The 21,332-nt window shown below is 43.7% G+C and overlaps 1 protein-coding gene across 1 annotated transcript in view; it reads left to right on the plus strand.

Moving 5' to 3' along the window:
* Positions 1-495: 495 nt before the first annotated feature.
* The window catches only part of XKR4 (XK related 4), a 252,826-nt gene continuing 231,989 nt past the window's right edge, over positions 496-21,332 (plus strand). Inside the window, exon 1 of the mRNA XM_068396982.1 lies at positions 496-1,343. Within this exon, the coding sequence (XP_068253083.1) occupies positions 496-1,343 (848 nt within the window). The remainder of the gene's footprint in view (positions 1,344-21,332) is intronic.

The following is a 21,332-nucleotide window of genomic DNA, read 5'->3' on the forward strand; positions in this document are numbered from 1 at the left end:
CCTGCGCCAGTGCTGGTGCCGGTGCCGGGAGGGGGGCGGCGGCAGCGAGGGAAGAGGGATGAGGTCATCCTCTTTCCCGGCGTCAGTCAGCTGGGTGGTGGCGGCGGCGGGTGCGGGCGGAGGCGGGCGGGAAGGCGGAGGCGGGATGCGCTGCTCCGGGCAGCGCTGCCCTGCCTGATCCCGGCTCGAGCAGAGCGCGGCGGCGGCCCCGGCACCGCCGGCCCGCGCGGAGGCGGTGGCGAGGAAGGAGGGCTGAGCGCGGCTCCCCGCAGGCAGGCGGCGCTGCGGGCGCGGCCGCCGCGGAGGAGCCGCCCGCGGGCGCGCAGCCCGGCGCGGAGCGGGGACAGGGGACGAGGGGAGCGGCGGGTCCGCGGCGGCTGCTGCGGCGGCGGAGGGCGGGAGGCAGGAGGCGGAGGAGGAGGAGCAGGGGGAGGCGCGGGATAAAGGAGAGCTCGCTGCTCCCGCTTGCTCTCCGGTGGGGCTGAGAGAGGCATCATGGCCGCGAAGTCGGACGGGCGGCGGAAGATGAAGAAGGGCGGCGAGGTGGCGTTCACGCCGCTGCAGAACTCCGAGCACTCGGGCTCCGTGCAGGCGCTGGCCGCGGGACTGCCCGCCGGCGCCGGGCCGGGCGGCGGCAGCGACGACGATGAAGCTCCCGGGGGCGGGTGCTGCAGCGGCGGCGGCGGCGGGGACGGCTCGGGCGGCGGCTCCCGCTGCTGCTGCTGCGGCGGCGGCAGAGGAGGAGACGGCGGCGGGGGCGGCGGCGGGGGCTCCCGGGGCTCGGGCGGGGGCTCTTCCTCCTTGTGCATGCGGCTGGGCAGGGAGCAGCGGCGCTACTCGCTGTGGGACTGCCTCTGGATCCTGGCCGCCCTGGCCGTGTACTTCGCGGACGTGGGCACCGACATCTGGCTGGCGGTCGACTACTACCTGCGGGGCCAGCGCTGGTGGTTCGGGCTCACCCTGTTCTTCGTGCTGCTGGGCTCCCTCTCCGTGCAAGTCTTCAGCTTCCGCTGGTTCGCGCACGACTTCAGCACCGAGGACAGCGCCACCGCCGCCGCCGCCGCCGCCGCCGGGCACTGCCCCGCCGCCGAGAGCAAGCTGCTGGTGAGCAGCGGCTCCGCGGCCGCGGACATCGACGCCGCTCGGCCCTGCACGCCCCAGCGGCAGGCGTCCACCGCCAGCAAGAGCAACGCCACCAACAGCAGCAGCAACAGCAGCAGCAACGCCGCCGGCAGCGGTGCCGCCGGTCCCCGCGCCGGCGGCGGCAGGTCGGCGTCCTGCGCCTTCTGTATCTGGCTCCTGCAGTCGCTCGTCCACATCCTGCAGCTGGGGCAGGTCTGGAGGTGAGGAGCAGGGCGGGGGCGGCGCGGGGGACGGGGCCGGCTCCCCTCGCCGCGGGAAAGGGAGCCCGGCCGCGGGCGGGACTGCGAACGGCGAGCGGCCGCTCGGCCCCCTTTGGGGTCCCTCCTCGGGACAGCGCGCCCCGGCCAGACGGACCGTCAGGGGTCTCGGAGGCGGCCGGGTCCCGCGGGGCCGTGAGTGGCCGCGGGGTGTCCGTACCGCCCCGCCGAGGAGAGCCCCGCCGGGTCCCTGAGCGCCCGGTGCCGCACGGACGGCCGCCGCCCCGGGAGGCGCTCGGCTGACGCGAGGTGCCCTAAACTTCCCGGGAAACCTGTGCCGGGGGCGAGGCAAAAAAAGGGTACAGGCGGGGGACAAGGGGAGCATCCCGACCCTGTGCGTCTCCCGGTCTCCTCACATGTGGCTGGGACGGCGTCGCCGCCAGCGGGGAACTTCACTGAGAGCGAAGAGTTTCTTTCCAGAAACTGTTAATGAACACCCCGTTGCTCTGTTTTGATGTTTAGATGTAAATACGCTGCGTGCGGTCTGCTCCTTGCTATGCTTACGTGTGTTCTATATATGTGATTAGTAAAGGAATGTCTTCAAAATCAAACTTTTGAGTAGCTGCTCTCAAAAACATTCGCAAGCGACATAATGTGCATTACGGAAAGTACGTGCTGAAGTTGGTTGTGGAAGGCGCTTACTAAAAAGGGAGATGACATCATAGTTTGCAAAAGTAATATTTTCCTTTTTTTAAGCACATTTGCAGGAAAGATTTATATGGAGGCCAAATGCCCTGCAAATACATTTAGTGCTGCCTAAAAGTGCCGAGTTCACAATACACAGTGTATAAGAAGTTAAAATTTCCACATAAAATCGTGGCAGATGATAGATGCTGTGTTGAAGAAGGCCATCCAGTGGGGCAGTGCACTAAAGCGACAGCTGAAAATACTTTTGGGGTTTCTTGTCTGATGGGTGGAAAGGAATTCTCTCATGTATGTGTTCTGGAAACACTAGTTTTCCACAAGTATTTCATTAGAGATTTTAATTCCTTGTTACTCTAAACTTCTCACTCTGGCATTTTAAATCTCTCTCCCACCCTTTTGGACAGGGACTGTGTTTTGCTCTGTGTTAGTGCAGTATCCAGTACAGCTCAGTTCTGCTTATGGCCTTTAAGCATCAAGGAATCCAAGTGCTGCTAGAGAATAGACCGAAGATCCTGGGATGCCGTAACTAACTGTCTTTCACTTTCCACATTCTTTGGTTTATTATAACAAATACAATTTGCTAAACTTGTGAAACTAACTACAAGTTACAGGTGTGCTGGATATTAACTACGACACTACTTGAGAGGGAAGGAGAGTTTTGAAGAAAAAGCGATTCTTTGTTCTGGATCTTGTATGCTCGTATGTTCCTGTATGCTCTCCCTCCCCAGCTGAACACAAGTTAAATTTAGGATTTTCTGAATGAGATGGTTTTATGTAATATTTAGTCCTGATCCTGCAGAAACAGAAGAGTAGGTACAATGGCTCAAATTGTTTCAAATTAGAAATTAATGTTGATACTCATCTGTATAGAAGATAAACAGTGTGTGTCATGCTGAGTGACACAGAAGAGAGTTTTACAAAGTCTGGTGTCATGACTCCGTATTGGAAAACACGAAGAGCAGGGCTTTGGGTGGAGCACGGTGCAATCCGATATTGTACAGCACTTCTGTCAGATGAGGTGGCTGGGATTTAGAGCTCCCCAGCTGCTTGCTTTTTGATGAAGCACAATCTCTTTTAACATAAAATTTGCTCCTTGCAAGAGCACCTAGTCCTCTGTATTTAAAGCTAGCTGAGCCTCTTTTGATCATATGTAGCTTTTCTTCATTTTTTATGTGCAGTAGTGTAAGACTACCAGAATATTTAATTGATGAGGAATGTTAGGACATTATTTATGTTTTAGCTTTTTATGCTTTTTTTTTTCAGTGAAATAGAGCCATAGAATTGTTTGTCTGTCAGTAACTTAGTTGTATTTATTTGCAGTTTTCCACAAATGTACAAATTGTATGGTCAGTTGCACACAGTCTTGCATATCAGCACTTCATAATTGATTGAAGTGACTTCATTTTAATTCCCTAGGTATATTCCTATAAGGGAGAGCCTTTGGAGTAATCTAAAACTAATAATCAACACCAAAAAGGAGAGATCACATCAACCTCTGAGAAACTCTGTACATAGGCATGGAGTCAGAACTAACATGATCTGTGGAAAATCATTATGATTTTCTGGAAAATGGAGTATTCACACTTCATAGTGCAGAACTTCTGCTCCGCAGTGTAACATCTGCACTGGCCTGAGCAAACAGCTCCTGAACATTTAGGCTGAAGGATGATGTAAAGTGTTTTCCAGTTGCACATGTTTGGAGACTAACTCCTTCTTAGAACGGACTGTGCCGGCTGTGTTATCACCACAAGTGCACACTTACTGGGGGCACCATCCCCACAGCTGACAAAACCCATGTTACCCTTTATTCCGTCTCTCTAACTCTGTGTTTTCTCTCAGCTTCCAGTTTTTCCTTCTCGTTTTCTTTTGGCCCTGGTTAAAGCTTCTTATACCTATATTTACACTTTCTGTTACTTATTGTATTGAATCCTGCACAAGCAAAAATTACACTAACATTTCTGTCATTTCTCTGTCAACAAGGAGCCCTAGGTATGAGAACTGAGGTTTTGGTGTTTGGTAGTTTTGCATATGGGCAAGGATACCAGGGTACGAGAAGGGAGGTTTGCTTTTGCCTTGTTCTCAATATACCGAGATTGGTGCTCATTCTGCTTTCATGTGGTGTTCACTGTCCTCTGTCTCCTCTTAAAGTGTTGAATTGATTCTTGAGGTCTTCAGTTTCCCTTTATTTGTCACATTGCCAAAGGTTTTGGGGGGAATTGTGTCAATTTCTTATTTAAGGAAGCCATCCTGAGGAACTGGGGGTACAGCTGGCAATCCTGGTGTTCTTGGATTTAAAAAAAAAAAAAGTTAAAAAATATGGTTTTAGTGATTAGCTCTATCAGGATGATTTTTAACAATTCCAAAGCTTTTCCTTGTATTACATTTGAGATTAATTTTTGTTTACAAATATATTGAAAGCCAGATCATTGAAAATGATTATGTGTTAATTTTAACTAAAATGTGCTAATGGGAAATGAATGAGGTCTTTAATGCGGCATGGAACAATGCTGGAAATAGGCAATCTAAAATTACTGAAATGATCTTTTCCTAGAGTGTAAAGAAGAAGAGCAGCTAAGCTGCCAATCAGTTCTGAATAAAAATGTAGCTTTTTTTTTCTTTTGAAATTGGTATAAGTTTTTTTCCCCCGCCAAATTTTAAAAGACTGAATTCTTCCATTTTGAAGAATAAAGATATACAGGGTTTTTTTCAGGGGGCTGGATGTTCACAGACTTCCTGATAACACTGTCCCTCAGTTAAAATTCCAGTGAAATCTCTGAGGAATTGCTTGCCACAGATGAGTGCAGATACTAGGCCTTTGTTGGCAGCTAATTTCATATTAAAATATGATCACTGATGAGATTCTGCCTTCAGAGACAGATACAGATACATTTCCTTATCCATACTTCCAGTGTGTTCTACGTTATACCAATATATGGGCATGGAAGCCACACTATGGAGCCCTGTTCTCCCATGTGGGTGCTGTGAGAGACACAGCTTTTTATTAGCAGACCCTGGGGCATACAAGGAGGATGTAATGCATGGGGTCTTTGTATTCCATTGAAAGGAAAAAAAGGGAAGTGGATGCTTTAATTTATAGTCTGTAAGAACTGTGTAGAGGTGTATGGGCCAGTAGGATTCAGATAAACTATTGCCCTTTGAGCCTGGCATGAAAGTATGTAACCACTGCCCTTGAGCATCCCTTTGATTCACTAAGCTTCCTAGGCTTAGCCCTGGCTTTCAGATTTCGCAGCGGATAGCAGGACTTGGTGGCTGGGTGTAAGAGATAATAGAATTCACTTGGCATCTCTGGAGCTGGTTCATCTCCTTGAAAAGTTTTTCTCTGAACAGGATTCCTTTGGGCTGGCAGGACTCTAGAGCCATGCTCCTCAAGCTGGGTAAAGTGGTCCTGAGGGGAGCAGCCCCTGGGGGAGCACAGGTTGTGGGAAACTGTGTGGGCAAGCGGAGGAGACTGGAGGATTTGATAATGCCTATTTTGTGGTGTCTGGCAAGTGAGAAGTAACTCCCCAGGACAACTGTTGTGCCTCGTAGGGGAATGGTGTGAGCAGGCTGCCTTGGTGCTCGGAGTGCTTGTAGGTTCCCATGGTGGCTGTCATTTTGTCTGAAAGGCTGCAGTCAAAGTGCCTGAAAGGGAACTGTCAAGTTTCTGTAGCCAACAAGGCCGGAGGAAGGGTGAATCATTGGAAAGAAGAGGACTGGAAATTACCCTTTAAAATTATTTCTGGGTAGCTGAGATGATAGTGAGATGATTAAGTGAATGAGGGATTTTGGCTGAGACTTGCCAGATGTGTGGGAACCCCCTTAGAGAAGGAGGAGGAGACGCCAGGTTAATCGCTGGCCCTTCCAGGTGGCACTTGTCTGTGGCAGGTATCTGTTTCAAAGTGGGTCTGGCTATCTAGCATGATTTAGCTATAACTGTTTATGTGTAATACTAGGAAATCATTATCTTCTTTCTCCTTCCTGGTTCTTATTTGGAAAAAAAAAAGTTGGAGGAAGGTTGTAGAGGTGATGCTGGGTTCCAGAAGCAGTGTGAGTTGCAGTCTCTATGGTGCCCTGTGGAAGCATCTTCTATAGGACTGGATCATCCACCAAAGAACTTTAATTGCCTGTGTTCATAGCTTCACCTCTGCAGTCAGCTGATGCTCTTGAAATTTCCAGAAAGAAAAGGGAAATGGTGTCTGCACTGTGTGTGAAAAGTCCTTGCGACTTCCTCGGGTGCTTGCTATTAAGCATGACTGGGCCCCTAAGCTGCAACTGTGAGCAAGGTAGTTGGAATTAAGAAAAACATCACCAGTCTTTAAATCAGCTCAGCTCTATCCTTAAATGGGTTCATTTGTTTTCACGTTTTTGCTCTACATAGTAGTTTTGACACTTTTGTTCAGTAGTAGTGTAGGAGTTCAGGGTAGTTAGGTGGTCAATAATTCCAGCTGCCATTGGACTTCACACTGAGATGTGATAATATCTCAATCTGTCACTAGTTTTTCTCACTGTTTTGAAATCTGTCAGATAATTTGTCACATTGAATCCAAATTTATGAGTCATAGCTGTTTCCTAGACAAGATTATTGCATATCCTCTCCATCTGTCTCTTAGGGTAGCAAAATGCTACCACTCAGCAATCCCATATTTCTTTTATTGAGTTACTGCAGTGCTCGAGTTAAAGCCCTACTGCCTAACTATTTTGCTTGCAGTGTCTTTAGGACTCAGGAAAGGCGATAAACTGTCAGAAATAGGAATTAAAGTTTTCATTTTTTCCTCCTCAGAAAGCAGGATTAGAAGGGGCAGCCCATTCTGTAGGTGGCTAAACTATGTTTAAACTTTTGCTAATACATTCAGCAGAATATTCATTTTTTTTTCTTCTTTTTTTTTCTGAAGACAATGATATGCAGATGAAGGCTGTGCCTTTCATAATTTTTTTTGAAACACAAAAGTGAATCTTTACTATATTCTTAAAAATCTCTTACAAGTCTGCATACAAATCAGATTTGGTATTCAGTTTATTCTAATAACCTAAGCTACATGTAAAAGATGCTGATGTACTTTAGAAGAAAGATGCTGTACTTTAATAATTAACAAGAGTTCTCTCTATAGAGAATATTTATCAGTTACGTAAGTTTTCAGATTTTCAAAGTACTGCTTAAGCACTAAAATTTCTGATTGCTCATTTGGCTTAGTAGAAGAGCTAATATTTTATGCACAGAATGCTTTCTAGAAACTTATATATGGAAAGAATTTATATTTGTCTTTTTCCAAAACAGTGGAAAATCCATGAGTTTAAAGGTTTGCATTTCAGAGGATTTCATGTCACCATGTATAGCTATTATTAGAGAGTTCTCCGATGCCATGCCGGAATAATTATACGTACATACCGTGAATTCAAGATATGTTCCATGTTGTATTATTTGTTTCTAGATGTTGTCATCTTGCAGAAGTTTCTTGAAACCAGATAAGTTTTTCTGACTAAAATTTCTGTGTTACTTACATCAGGGAAAGTATTTAGTGCTGAAAGGTCAGTTTGCGTGTCCAAATCTCCTGTGGGAAAGCAAGAAAGTGCAACATCATAGCTTGATCTATAGCTTCAGTTATTCTGCTCCGTATCTTCAGGTTATTTACATTGGAGTTTATCTTGTCTGGAAGAGTATGGTCCCTGTCAGCTGGCTTAGTCCTTAATATTTGTCCATAAGGACTGGCTTGGCTACAAAGATACAAAAGTTCTAGTAAAATTAAAATGAAATCAATTCCTATGTCACTTATAACAGTGTTAGCTCGTTCTGCCATCTCTCTGTTCCAATTAAGTAGCTTTTAATACACAGCAGATTAATCACAACAGTGACTTAAGAGTTTCAGTAAACAGGTTGTTTGGGAGGAATTTATGAGGCACAGGCAAAATCGATAGATCTTTTGCTTGCATTTCAAGGTACATTAGAAATTTGTGGTTGCTAAAGTATGTTTACAAAGTGATCCCATTTTTGTCCATTTTAGCACAGCTGTCAGTTGTATACCTTGTGTCAAGTAGATACTGTCCTGGTTTGGCCCAAACCAGGCCAGTTAGTCTTAGAGAAACCAAGGTCACTGCTAAATTCCTCACTGCTTACAGGTGGGGAGCCGAAGGGGGGGGTCATACCTGCAGAGAGGAACAGATAGGGCAGGTGACCCAAGATTGACCAAGGAGGTATTCCATCCCATACATGTCATTCTCACTTTCCTATTTATCACTAACCCACTCCCTCCTGGAGGTGGGGCCCAGGAGGGAGGGACCCTCCTGTCTTCCACTGATTGGTACCAGCTTTGCCAATTCTCCAGTTAAAAGCCTGCAGGTGTGATGGCAGGGGGAGCTACTGCATTTTCCCCTCTGCCTGTGCTGGGGGGAGCAACTCTGCCTGAGGAGGATTTCCAAGCTCTTGATCTTGGTTTTGTATATATTTGTATATATTTGATTATTTCTATTATTGTTATTATACTCTTTTTCATTACTATAGTTTATTAAAACTGTTTTAACTTTCCAACCCATAAGTCTCTCTCCCTTTTCCCTTTCCCTTAGGGTGGGGGGGGGAGGAGAGTTAACAGAGAGCATCTGCCACCTGGTTAACAGCCAGCCCAGCTTTAAACCGTGACAGATTCATTGGTGCCCAATGTGGGGCTCAAAAGAAGCTCCAACAGGTTGCTCTGATAAGTTGAATCCTGGCTCTGGTGGGAGGAGACCTGGAAGAGCTCAGCTGAGAGAGTATCAGATTTCTTCCTTTGAGATTTATGAGGGGTTGAAAATTAAAACAGATAGTGAAGATGGTGATGTCATTTTTGAATGCTGTGTTATCTCGTCTTTTTATAGAGTTTCTTTCACAATTGAGTATTGCAATAATGCCTTACCTGTTGTGGGCACTGTGTTATTGCTTGCTTCTTATGAATGTTTACATGCAGTTTAGCAGTGGGCGCTGGTCAAAATGTATTGTTTTGGTATGGGGTTTGATACTGATTTATGCTGTGATAAACTGGGCAGTTCCTATTCCGATCTCTTATCTCTATGACACAATGATGGGCAGCTTTAGTCGCGAATCAGTAGCAGTGACTTCATCTGCACGCTCCAGGCGTCCTTTAGCAGATTCTGTTAATGATTACACTTCCAGTTTTATTTTGGGAAATAGTACCTTCTCCTTTTCTGCCAAGCTGATTCCACTAGATTTTGCGAAATTAGGATGGTGCTGTCTAGGTGGCATATTTTTATTTTTGGTTGTCCTGAATGTGTTTCTGATGTGGGATAAGATTAAATATTGGTGCAGGGACAGTTGTAGGTGTTATGCAGCCACCTCAGATCCTACAGCGTGTGCTGCCGCTACAGCCACTAAATCCACTGAAGCCTCGGCAGCCTGCACCACAGCTGCTACACCCCCCAAGATGGCCACTGCAGTTACTCAGACTCTAACAAGTCTCAGCACTCCCATGACAGCCACTGCATCTACTCAGACGCCAGCATCTATCGAATCTGTACCAATTGCTCCTGTAACCAGGAAGAAATACCAAAAGAAATCAGCTCGTGAAGAGAAGGATGATGACTCAGAGCCTTCTAAGGCAGAGCCATCATGTGACCCAGGTGAGGGCCCCTCTCAGGCAGAGTTAGGGCCTGACACAGATGGGGGTTTCCTCGATCGTCCTTTTAAAGCAGACCCATCACAGAAGAAAGGTCCTTCTAAAGCAGAACTATCACAAGAGGAGGACTCGGACGTAGAGATAACCTACCACTCCTTATCCCTGAAGGACCTGAGAAATATAAGGAAAGACTTCAGCCGTTATGACGGTGAACCTATTATTACCTGGTTGCTCCGATGCTGGGATAATGGGGCAGACAGCATGCAATTAGATGGTAGAGAAGCCAGACAGTTGGGATCCCTGTCCAGACATGGTGGTATTGATAAGGCGCTTGCAAGAAAGTCAAGCACTATCAGTCTCTGGAGGCGACTCTTGTCAGCTGTAAAGAGCAGGTATCCCTATAAAGATGATGTTATGAGTCACCTAAGCAAATGGACCACTATAGAAAAAGGTATTAACTACCTTAGAGAACTAGCTGTGCAAGAGATCATTTATAGACACCCACGGGAAGTTGTAGATCCTGTAGATCCTGATGAAGTGGAATGCAACCGATCCATGTTCCAGAAGGTAGTGAAGAATGCTCCACCGACATATACCCATACATTGTCAATATTAGTATGGGGAGAAGATGATATGGCACGTTCTACTGTGGGCGAAATGGCTAACTGTATGCGACAGTATGAAGATAGTATTTCTTCCCCACTGCAGGCACGCATCTCGGCTGTGGAAAAACTGACTAAGGAAAACAAGGACTCATTTAAACAACTGTCAGACAAACTGTCCAGGATCGAGAATAAACTTGACTCTCTACCTACACAGGCGCGCGTTGCAGCTGTTAGGAGAAAACGTTCTCCTACAGGACCAGCTCAAAGGAAACGGAACACATCACGAGGTATCCTGTGGTTTGCCCTGCGTGGTTATGGGGAGGACATGAGCAGATGGCATGGACAACCTACCAGTACCCTACAAGCATGAGTACATGAGTTGCAAGCTAAAAGAAATACCAGAGAGAATTTTTCTAGAAGGATGGCTGCTCCAGTTACCAGTGAGCAGGACCCCAGTCAGGGTAGATGGGCCTCAAATCCCTTTTTCCCAAGTGTGAATAGGAGAAATGAAGGTCCAGTCCCTGTGAGCAGCATGAATCCATTTCTTAATTAGGGGGGCCCTGCCTCCAGCCAGGTGGAGGAGAGGGACAGCCGAGTTTATTGGACTGTGTGGATTCGATGGCCTGGCACATCGAAACAACCAACAAGCGGATGAAGCTGCTAAAGTGTTCCAAATAGATTTGGACTGGGAACATAAAGGTGAACTATTTTTAGCTCGGTGGGCTCATGACACTTCAGGTCATCAAGGGAGAGATGCAACATACAGATGGGCTCGTGACCGAGGGGTGGACTTAACCATGGACTCTATTGCACAGGTTATCCATGATTGTGAAACATGCGCCGCAATTAAGCAAGCCAAACGGTTAAAACCTTTGTGGTATGGGGGGCGGTGGTTGAAATATAAATATGGGGAGGCCTGGCAAATTGACTATATCACACTCCCTCAAACCCACCAGGGTAAATGTTATGTGCTTACCATGGTGGAGGCGACCACGGGATGGTTGGAAACATACTCTGTGCCCCATGCCACTGCCCGGAACACTATTCTGGGCCTTGAAAAGCAAATCTTGTGGCGACACGGCACGCCAGAGAGAATTGAGTCAGACAATGGAACTCATTTCAAAAACAGTCTCATAGACAACTGGGCCAAAGAGCATGGCATCGAATGGGTATATCACATCCCCTATCATGCACCAGCCTCTGGGAAAATTGAACGGTATAATGGGCTGTTAAAAACTGCCCTGAAAGCAATAGGGGGTGGAACCTTTAAAAACTGGGATAAGCATCTGGCACAAGCTACCTGGTTAGTTAACACCAGGGGATCTATCAATCGAGCTGGCCCTGCTCAATCAGACCTTCTACATACAGTAGAAGGAGATAAAGTCCCTGTGGTGCATGAAAGGAATCTGTTGGGAAAAACTGTTTGGGTTCTTCCTGTAACGGGCAAAGGTAAACCCATTCGTGGGATTGCTTTTGCTCAAGGACCTGGATGTACTTGGTGGGTGATGCTGCAGGATGGTGAAGTCCGATGTGTCCCTGAAGGTGATGTGATTCTGGGTGAGACTACTTAATTCTGAACTGTATGTTGTTGCTGCATAAGTGTCTTTCAGGTTAAGACAGTGGTGATGGGAATGGAGCTAGCTGCAAGTGGCGTCCAGTAACCTCCTCGAGACTGACATCTTTAACCTGCAACCCGTGGGCATGAACCGTGACAAAACTCATACCATGTCTCCTGCCCTGAGAGACTGCTAGCCGGATGGAAACCCACAATCCTGAACTAAATGAACTTGATGAACTTTTTGCATAAAGATGAATCATAAACTAGTGATATGTGTATATATATTTGAAAATGAAAAGGTAGTGGTGATCTGAGTATGATGTGAATGGTACGGAATAAGGGGTGGAATGTCCTGGTTTGGCCCAAACCAGGCCAATTAGTCTTAGAGAAACCAAGGTCACTGCTAAATTCCTCACTGCTTATGAGTGAAGAGCCGCAGGGGGCTTGCACCTGCAGGGAGGAGCAGACAGGGCAGGTGACCCAAGATTGACCAACGAGGTATTCCATCCCATACATGTCATTCTCACTTTCCTGCTTATCACTAACCCACTGCCTCCTGGAGGTGGGGCCCAGGAGGGAGGGGCCCTCCTGTCTTCCACTGATTGGTACCAGCTTTGCCAATTCTCCAGTTAAAAGCCTGCAGGTGGGATGGCAGGGGGAGCTACTGCATTTTCCCCTCTGCCTGTGCTGGGGGGAGCAGCTCTGCCTGAGGAGGATTTCCAAGCTCTCTATCTTGGTTTTGTATATATTTGATTATTTCTATTATTCTTATTATACTCTTTTTCATTACTATAGTTATTAAAACTGTTTTAACTTTCCAACCCGTAAGTCTCTCCTCTCCCTTTTCCCTTTCCCTTAGGGTGGGGGATGGGGGGGGAGGGGAGGGTTAACAGAGAGCATCTGCCACCAGGTTAATAGCCGGCCCAGCTTTAAACTGTGACAGACACATAGGAGTGGAAGTGGCAAACAGGCTATAAAAAGAACTGTTTTGATTTGTTTGATTTTTAAAATGAAAAGAGGCTGATATAAAAGAGAACATGAGGGAGAGTTGAAGGAACATATAAAAGGAAGCAGGTTCTGAAAAGGTACAGGATTACCAGTTAATCCTTGTATGCTGTGTAGCTAAAACTCCAGTTTATTTCCCTTCAGCCACTGACCAAAGAGACATTATTTGAATAATTTTCTAAGTGACTGCTTGAGAGACTGGAGAAGGAGGCAGGAAAGAAGAAGAGTTGTATATCTAGGCAAATTCACAGCAGAAATGTTAGATACACAGAGAAAATGTTAGATAAACTCTGATTGCAGTGAGTAGTCATCTGAACAATGATAAATACATATGTGTTGTATCAGCTTGACGTCAGTTTATAGGGGAGGGAGTACTCTTAACTATCTTTTCGTAAGTTTTAGAATTAGAAAATAATAGGTCTTGGATATATATTTTTCCAAGAGATTTTACCTGAATTTTCTGACAACCATAACCTGAATTATCATCTCCCTGTGGTCTGTGATTGCTGAAGTGTTTTCTTATCACTCTCCCTCTCATTCTGTTTCCCTCCCTGAATGGCTGCAATGGGTAATAATGTATTTTTTCCCCCAAGATAAAATAATTGCTGTACTATGTTATTATTTCCATTACTTTTCCTTTGACAACATGCTTGTGCTCTTCAGTGTGTTCATGGTGTAAGATTTGTATGGCGAACCGTGTAAGTCTTTTTGATTGTCAGGGATAATCAGTGGGGGTGGTTAAGGCTATCAGTTACAACTGATTTGATACCACAAGTCGGAGCAAATGGAGTGAGACTGTTTTGTGGGATGTTTTCAAAGGAAGTTTGGCAGCCAATGATGTGACAACAAAAGTAACTTCTTGTTCTTCTAAAATTGGAAGGTGTGACTTAGGCAAGACTAATGTACCAAAGACCAGTACCAGCTGCTTCAGAGGATGCAGATGTTTTAGCGTGAATAAAAAGTGAGTTAACCTACAGATGGAAGAACAGTTTTCCTTATCTCTGTCAGCTGCTCTATATCAGATTGATTTCTGCCCTTAAGAATGAAGGCTAGCAGTGCCACAGTTTTGGACATTACTCACTTTAATGGGATGTTTTCATGTAAACATCTGATCTGTTCTAGGATCCTGCCAACTTCTTTGAGCAGTGTTTTTCCATGTGTGGTGCGTAGTATCAGTAGATTAGTTCCAGCAGGTCCAAGGAAAGTACTTTGTAATATCAAGCAGTAGACTTCAGTTCTCTATAGAGGGATTTATACATGTGTAGAAAACAACAAAAAACCACTGTCTTGATACTTTCATGGTTTAATAGTGGCTAGTGTGGAGCTTTGTCATTATAAGCGTGTAGTCTTTTTTATCTTAAAGAGGGGTATGGGTGGAGTTGTGTCTCTTCTTATTTTTCTTCAACTAATCTTTATATGCTCACTTTATATGGAAATCTTTCTGAGTCAGATCTAAAATAGGACTTAGCTCCACAAAGCAGAATTTAGATGTCCTTCAGGCATATAGACCTGAAACTGTGATCTAGAAAATCAACTCAACAGCTTTGGTAGGAAGTTTCTTGCGGAACTTAAACGTAGTGGACCGTAATGTTCAACTTGAAAGTGTCCTAGAGGCTTGTGTTTCTGTGTTTTGGCTGTGTCCAGAACCTCCCCAGCACACACAACCTGAGTTCCTATTTCTCATTTAAGCCCACCGCAAACCAGAAGCTACGCTGGGGTGGCACCAAAATGCCTTAGTGGATCCAGTTGGCAAGCATTGTTTAAACCTGCTTTATGAGCAATGATGAGCTTAGATCCCCGACAAGTATTACTGAATCTGCCTTGTTTTACAGTACTGGAGAAATGTCCCTTGCGATTAGAGTATTTGCTCAGGTTTTAGGAGATCCAAGTCCACTGCCCTTTCCAGCTGTGAGGTCTCAGATCCTGTCTCCCGGAGTCCTTTCAGCACTGAGGCTGAGGCAAGACTGGATGGGGACATTTACTGTCCTTGCTGCTGGAGCTATGTTATCTTGCTGACAGAAATGTCATGTTTGTGAGGCCAGAGAGGAAGACCTAATACTTAGAGCGCTCAAACTGGACCCAATACAGATTTCCCTGTCTTTCTTTTTTACTGCTTAATTAAATTTTGTTGCCCACCTTTTAACCTTCTCTCTCTCTTACCCTAAAAGTACACCGCCAGTATTTCTGTTTACAAACATCAATCCTTCATGTATAGTATAACCACAAAGAGGACCGTAATACATATCTACATGGAAATGCCTGCTTAGCTTATGGGAGTGGCTCTAGATGATCTGAACTGGCTGAAGGCTTGGTTCATTCATTTTTTCATCAACATTTCTCTGTCATATGTAGTCAACCTTAGAAAAAAGGAAAGAGGAAAGGCATTTTTGATATGTCACTCTGTAGCTGTTTCACTTTTTTCGTCTGCTGTCTCATGCAAAAGTAAATTAGACAGAAATTTATAAAACACTTGAGTTCCTGGTTCTTGCTCTGAGTTGATTTCCTGATAACGTTTTTGTAGTTGATTTTTGGCAACATAAGCAGCACAGTTTTGTGACTGAAATAAAACCCCAGGAAATCTTCATCTTCGTGTCCCAACTTCTTGTCTCCCAACTCACCACAAGCTCCATTGCAAGTGGAGCCCAAGTTTTCAGTATGCATAATTTTAGTTGCCTTTTTTTACCTGTCTGAGTTTCAGAAATGAAGAACTACATCTCCCTTTTACTGTCATTGGAGTGCGGCTTATTACCATTTTAGGTTTTTTCTTAAAAGGGAAAGGAGATTTAAAATGGCTCACCTTGGACAGTCAAAAGCAGTGCATGCTTCCAAAAAGTTATCCTTCAGTTATTCGGTATGTATTTGCAGTCTAGCTGTTATGTGGATATTATGAAGCTGAATTTTTGTAAAATATTTTAAGATACTCAGATGGAAAATGATCTAGGTGGGAATAATTCAAAAAAAATTACCATTTCAATATGCCTGTCAAAACATGTTTTAAGTTAAAAATGTTGAAAACATGAACATGTCTCCATAATGGACATCACTGGGACATTAAAGCAAAATTTTAATATCATAAGGATTTCTTTCCTCAAGGGTTTGTGCTTATTATGCCTATAATATGCTACTCAGCTTAAAAAGTTCTGTCCTTCACCCTGTTTCCTTCACCTACACACTTTTACTGCTTTAAGTTAGCTCATCATCTCCTCACTTGTGCTCTTTTCCTTAGCTGTTAGTTTGCTTTGTAAACTGGATCTGACATGCTGTGGAATAAAATGGCCTGGGTAACAAGGGTTAGGAATTTTTTAAAAGTAGTGGAGGTGCTAGAATAAACTTCAGCCCAAAGCTTCCAAGCACTGGACATTTCAGCTTCAAAAGCAGTGACATATATGGCTGAGAGCAGACAAATGATCTGAGTGTAGAAGATTTCCAGTAGCAATGGTGGCAACTACGTTCAACACAGAATTATTGGAAAAAGCATAAATGTAAGCAGAGTTCACAGTATATTAAACAAAGATGTTCTGTAAGTAAGGACTGGGCAATTAAAGAAGATTTAGCCAAGTGAAGCCAAATACAGTGCAGAGGATAATTAATGTGGCTGAGATGACTCAATAATAACGGCTTTGAACTTTTACAATAGTGCATTAATGCATGTGTCAGAAGGAGGCATTGCATTTACAGTCAACAACCATTTGTTAGGAATCTTTACCACACAGGTTAATTAAGAACTCATGATAACAGAGTCTAAAAATTAGCTTACTGATCTAAGGGCTGTGTTTGGTACTTAAGTGTGCCATTCGTTATTTTTCCTGTACCTAAAAACTACAGTTTTGGAGATGTGTGTTTTTCTATAACCTGTCTTCATTCTGTTACTGTCATTTCTGTGGCAGAGCTACTCCACTAACGATACAATTGACTTACAGAATTAATTAATTATTGGATGTATTGCCTGAATGGCTGGATTAAATCAAGAGGGCTGCTGAGAAAACTAGGAAAGGGTTCAAAGCAAGCCACCCCACCATCAGTCCCTTAGCATGTCTCTGAAGAGGCTGGCTCAGCCCTTTGTAGAGCCTACTAGTGGTTTTGGATAAGCAGAGCATAAAAGTCCTGGAACTGAGAAGGCTTGAGTTGAAATGGACCTGTTCCCTTGCCAGGTAGGACCTTTTACTCGGATGCTGTCAGGTAGACTGAGAACTTGAGAATTTGGGCTTGTTTTGTGAGTTTGTGGTGGTTTTACATTCATCAGTGTGAAATTATAGCCTCTCTAGAGGGAGAATACTGTCTCGTGACCAACCCATGATTTGGGCCGTGGGAGGCTCTTCATGTGGGACTTGCCTCAGATAGCCCGCAGCAGGTCTTTAATCTTTGTGTCTCCTTTCCTCTTCCAGTGAAATGTATTAACAGTCTCCAGCCTCATCTGTGTTGGTAAGGTGGTAAGCTGTTTGGGAGAAGGATTTCTCTCCATTCCTTTGAAAACTTCCTAGCACAGCAGAAGGCTGATATTATGTGGAGGTTTTGGGATATTTCTCTAATACAAGTAATGAGGAGTTGCTAGTACTTGTGATTTAAGAGCGTGTTCAAAATAGAGTAGTGTTTTTGAGCAGGTACCCTTCCTAACTCATCTCAAAGTCAATTCCAGAGCTCAACTCAGTTCTTGAATCTAGCTATTCCTACACTGCCCATCACTATTACAGTGTGTGGATTCTCACAAGGGAGTCAATCCCTTCTGTGATAAGGGCCAGAACTTTTCTACAGGGCTAACACCTTTTAACAGGACAGGTACCAGACTTGTGATATATCCTACTGCTGCAGAATTCATATTAATAAGTTATTATCAATGTTATTCGCAGTGTTTTACAAATGAGAGATTTCTATTAAAAAAAATGAAATGGTACACCCATACCTTTCTATTTATTAAATATCAGGTACTCTAGCTTTCTTTAAGTGCAGAAAGTATTGGATGGGAAGAACATTTTGAAAAATGTTGACTGTCAGCAGAATTAAGTATATTTCAGTAATGACATAAAACATGTTCCTAATGGATACTCTAAGTAAGAAATAGAAGTGCATTACAAGAAAAAAGTGTAATATTTCTTTTCTTAAAAAAATATGGTGCTATGTCTTAAAGGATTTTAAATTTCCATACAATGATTCATTGAGCTTTGAAACAATGGTTTCAACAATGGGAGGTTCAGGTTGGACATTGGGAAGAATTTCTTTACAGAGGGGGTTATTGGACATTGGAGTGGGCTGCCCAGGGAGGTGGTGGAGTCACCATCTCTGGATGTGTTTAAGAAAGGACTGGACATGGCACTTAGTGCCATGGTCTAGTTGACAGGGTGGTGTCAGGGCAACGGTTGGACTCGATGATCCCTGAGGTCTCTTCTAACCTGGTTGATTCTGTGTGATTCTGTGTGAATTGGGGTTTAAATTATCAACTTGTATTAATGCAGGATGTTTTCAATACCTCAGCAAAACCTATATCCCTAATTTTTAATTTTATACCAGCACCTAAGGAGGAAAGATGGCTAGTAGCTTTATTTGACAGCTAGCACTAATATAGGAGTCCAGCTTAAAAGGACACTGTTCATAACCATCATCATAAAAAACCTTACAAGTATTCTTTTGAAGTTCACTTATGAATTCAATTTGACTGTGTTAATGACTTGTACTGATTTTTTGAGCTTGAGCTTTATTAGTGCAAATACTTATGGAAGGTGTATTTTAAGCCTGAGTGCCAGAATATTAATCAAAACCTTAATTACATATTCAGTAGTAATATTCACAATTCATATGGGTTTTACTTAATTTCATTACTCATCCAATCAAGGATCAGAAGCAATGACATATGATTTAAATAGCAAATTGTTTTGGATATTTCTAATTAGTAGACACAAAGGATTGGTTATTAAAGAAATTAACTTTGGCACCTTGAAAACTGAAGAATAACCTTGAAATAAGAATAAACTCAACATTCAAATCTCTTCACAGAAAATTTACAGAAAGATTTGATCCATGTCTAGTGTATATAAGCTATTTGCAAATAAGTAAACAATAGAAACATGATAGAAATGTGTCTTCTGATAGCATGCCATAAATCATTCTTTGGAGCATACTTCATGAATAGCAACATTAATAGTTGTGGGGAAGGTGAAAGGAAGACAGAAGGATTATTTACATTCATTTCAAATAATTGTTTTGGGTTCAAATATTGCAGCTATCACTCAAGAGTGCACTTTATTTTGAGAATATCTCTTTGACCAAATAAATTCTAATTTGGTCATAATGCAGAATGTGTCACACTGGATTTATCCTATTATGTGGGAGTCTGCCACTGCTTCATCTGTGTTTTCACATCTTCATCCTCAAAGACTCCTGTTGAGAGGAAAAGGGCTTGAAAAAAGTGTCTGAGAACTTGAAGGACCAGTGGGAGAACTGGGTCCTTCTCCCTGTTCCTGATGTCGCTCCATGCTCAGTTAAGTGTCATTCATCTCCATTACAACCCAAAGCTTTTTGATTCTGTGATGTACCACTCTTGATGCCAGAGGAAGGCTGCTCTGCAACTCCCTTGAAGCTGCATTTCTATGAGCAGTATTGGATTCTAGAGGCAAGAAAGCACAAAGCCATAGGAATGGTCTAGGACTCGATTGCCGTCATCGAATGTGTATGTAGCTGTGATTTGTTGCTAGCAATTTCCTGACACAGGCTGTCCCATGTCTTACTATTTTTTAGGTGAACATCATTTTAGCATATAGATTTCACAAAGAGAAGAAATGTATGAAGGATTCAGGTAAAATCTGGGAGTCATCAGTCATGGAAGTATCTTTTTTTAATTTCTTTTTTTCTCTTGGCAACTATTTTTATCATATTCAAGCATTAGCTCTGAGAGAGAAATAATGTTCACTTCAAAAGCCACTTCCTCCTCAATAAATAATTCAGAGCCATAGATTGTTCATGAGGAAATATCAACACACTAGTAGTAATTTAATATACTGAGCAATCACACTCACTTTAGCCTACATATGATTTAAATAGAATATGACAGTTTAGGGTCTCCATTTGCCCCACGGCACGTTGGGATCAAACTTGGCAACTGATTGCAGTGTTCTCATATCTTCTGAAGAAGTGAATGAAAGTTGCATAATTCAGAGAGGATTTCTTAATTACATGCTAAATCAGAGTTTGCCTGCTTGTGTTTTGAATCCAAATTGTCGCCCAGGACGAGCTTCAGAGCATGTGAATATTTTCTCTGTCCTTTGTTAACTAGTATCTCACAATTGTGTCTTTTTTTTTTAACTTGTTGAACTATTATTTTGGAGCACAGTTTGCATTGAAAGAAAGGGATGCCTAAAATCAAGAGATATTAAGTGCAATGCATAACTTTATGTATTTGTCCTTTGCCTCCTGTAGGGTCTGTATCTTCTAGCAAGCCTACTGTTAGGAAGCCATCTAACCATAACAGTGTGTTATACCAAAGACGTATAATGAAATCGTACATAGGGACATGTAATTGTCTTGGTCATAAGATGCAGCCCAGGGCTGTATTTTTTCCAGGAAGAGAACAGATTGAGATTGAGGAGTAACATGTTTTTCTGTGTTCTTGGGAAGGAAATACTTGCCCTCCCTACTTCTACAGCATTTTCCAGTTCATCTGGCTGATAAGGGGAAAAGATAGCCAGGGCTTCTCTCACAACCTGTTTGCCTACAGAGAAGGCTGTAGCTGAGTAATTCTTTCTCCAAAGCTCCAATATAATCTGAATAGATCTAGGAAGGATTCAAGGGGAGCCATCCCCTCTTCATATAAATCCAGGCTTACCTGAGGAAATGTAATGCCACAAGATTTGACTCGTTACTGTGAATGTAATGCTGGCCTTGTTCTTTAACTTCCTGGTTAACCTCGTCTTTCAGCAGGACTATGCCAGAGATTTTCATTTTGGAAACAGTTTGCTGATCATATAGCATGCCTGTAGAAGCAAGGAACATTAGGTCAGTGGTAGATGTGGTTCTGCTTTGATTTAAAATGTCTTTAAGACATTTGGAAACTTCCTTTATGTTCCACTGGGATAAGAGAGTGGACGCATGATGGAGCAATGGTGATCAGCACATAACTGATAATGCTACAAGGGATGTGTTTTGAAGCACCAGCCGTTACTGTGCAGCTGGATGAAAGAGATGTCTAAAGATGCACTCTTCTTGTCTGACTGAGAAACTGGCCTCAAGCTGGTGTTGACACATCTGTCAGCTGAGAAATGAGAGGAGAAGGTTGGGGGAAACTCATGTATCGTCTATACCTTTTATATATATTAAAAATGAGCGTAAGAGGAGTAAAATAGGGAAAATGAGGATAGAACAGTGGATATAGAAATGTTAATAGTAATTTGGTTAGCAAAGAAAACTCTAAGCTGCTGAGAAAGTAGTGTCAATGACACATTGCTGCTGGGATTGTGCTTGATCTGTTCAGTGACTGAGTGTTGTCCCTAAGGAAATGCTGAAACATGGATACAGACCTGCCAAAAAACCT

Source organism: Nyctibius grandis, chromosome 3 (assembly GCF_013368605.1).
Source record: "Nyctibius grandis isolate bNycGra1 chromosome 3, bNycGra1.pri, whole genome shotgun sequence".
In the NCBI taxonomy this organism is placed as follows: Eukaryota; Metazoa; Chordata; class Aves; order Nyctibiiformes; family Nyctibiidae; genus Nyctibius; species Nyctibius grandis.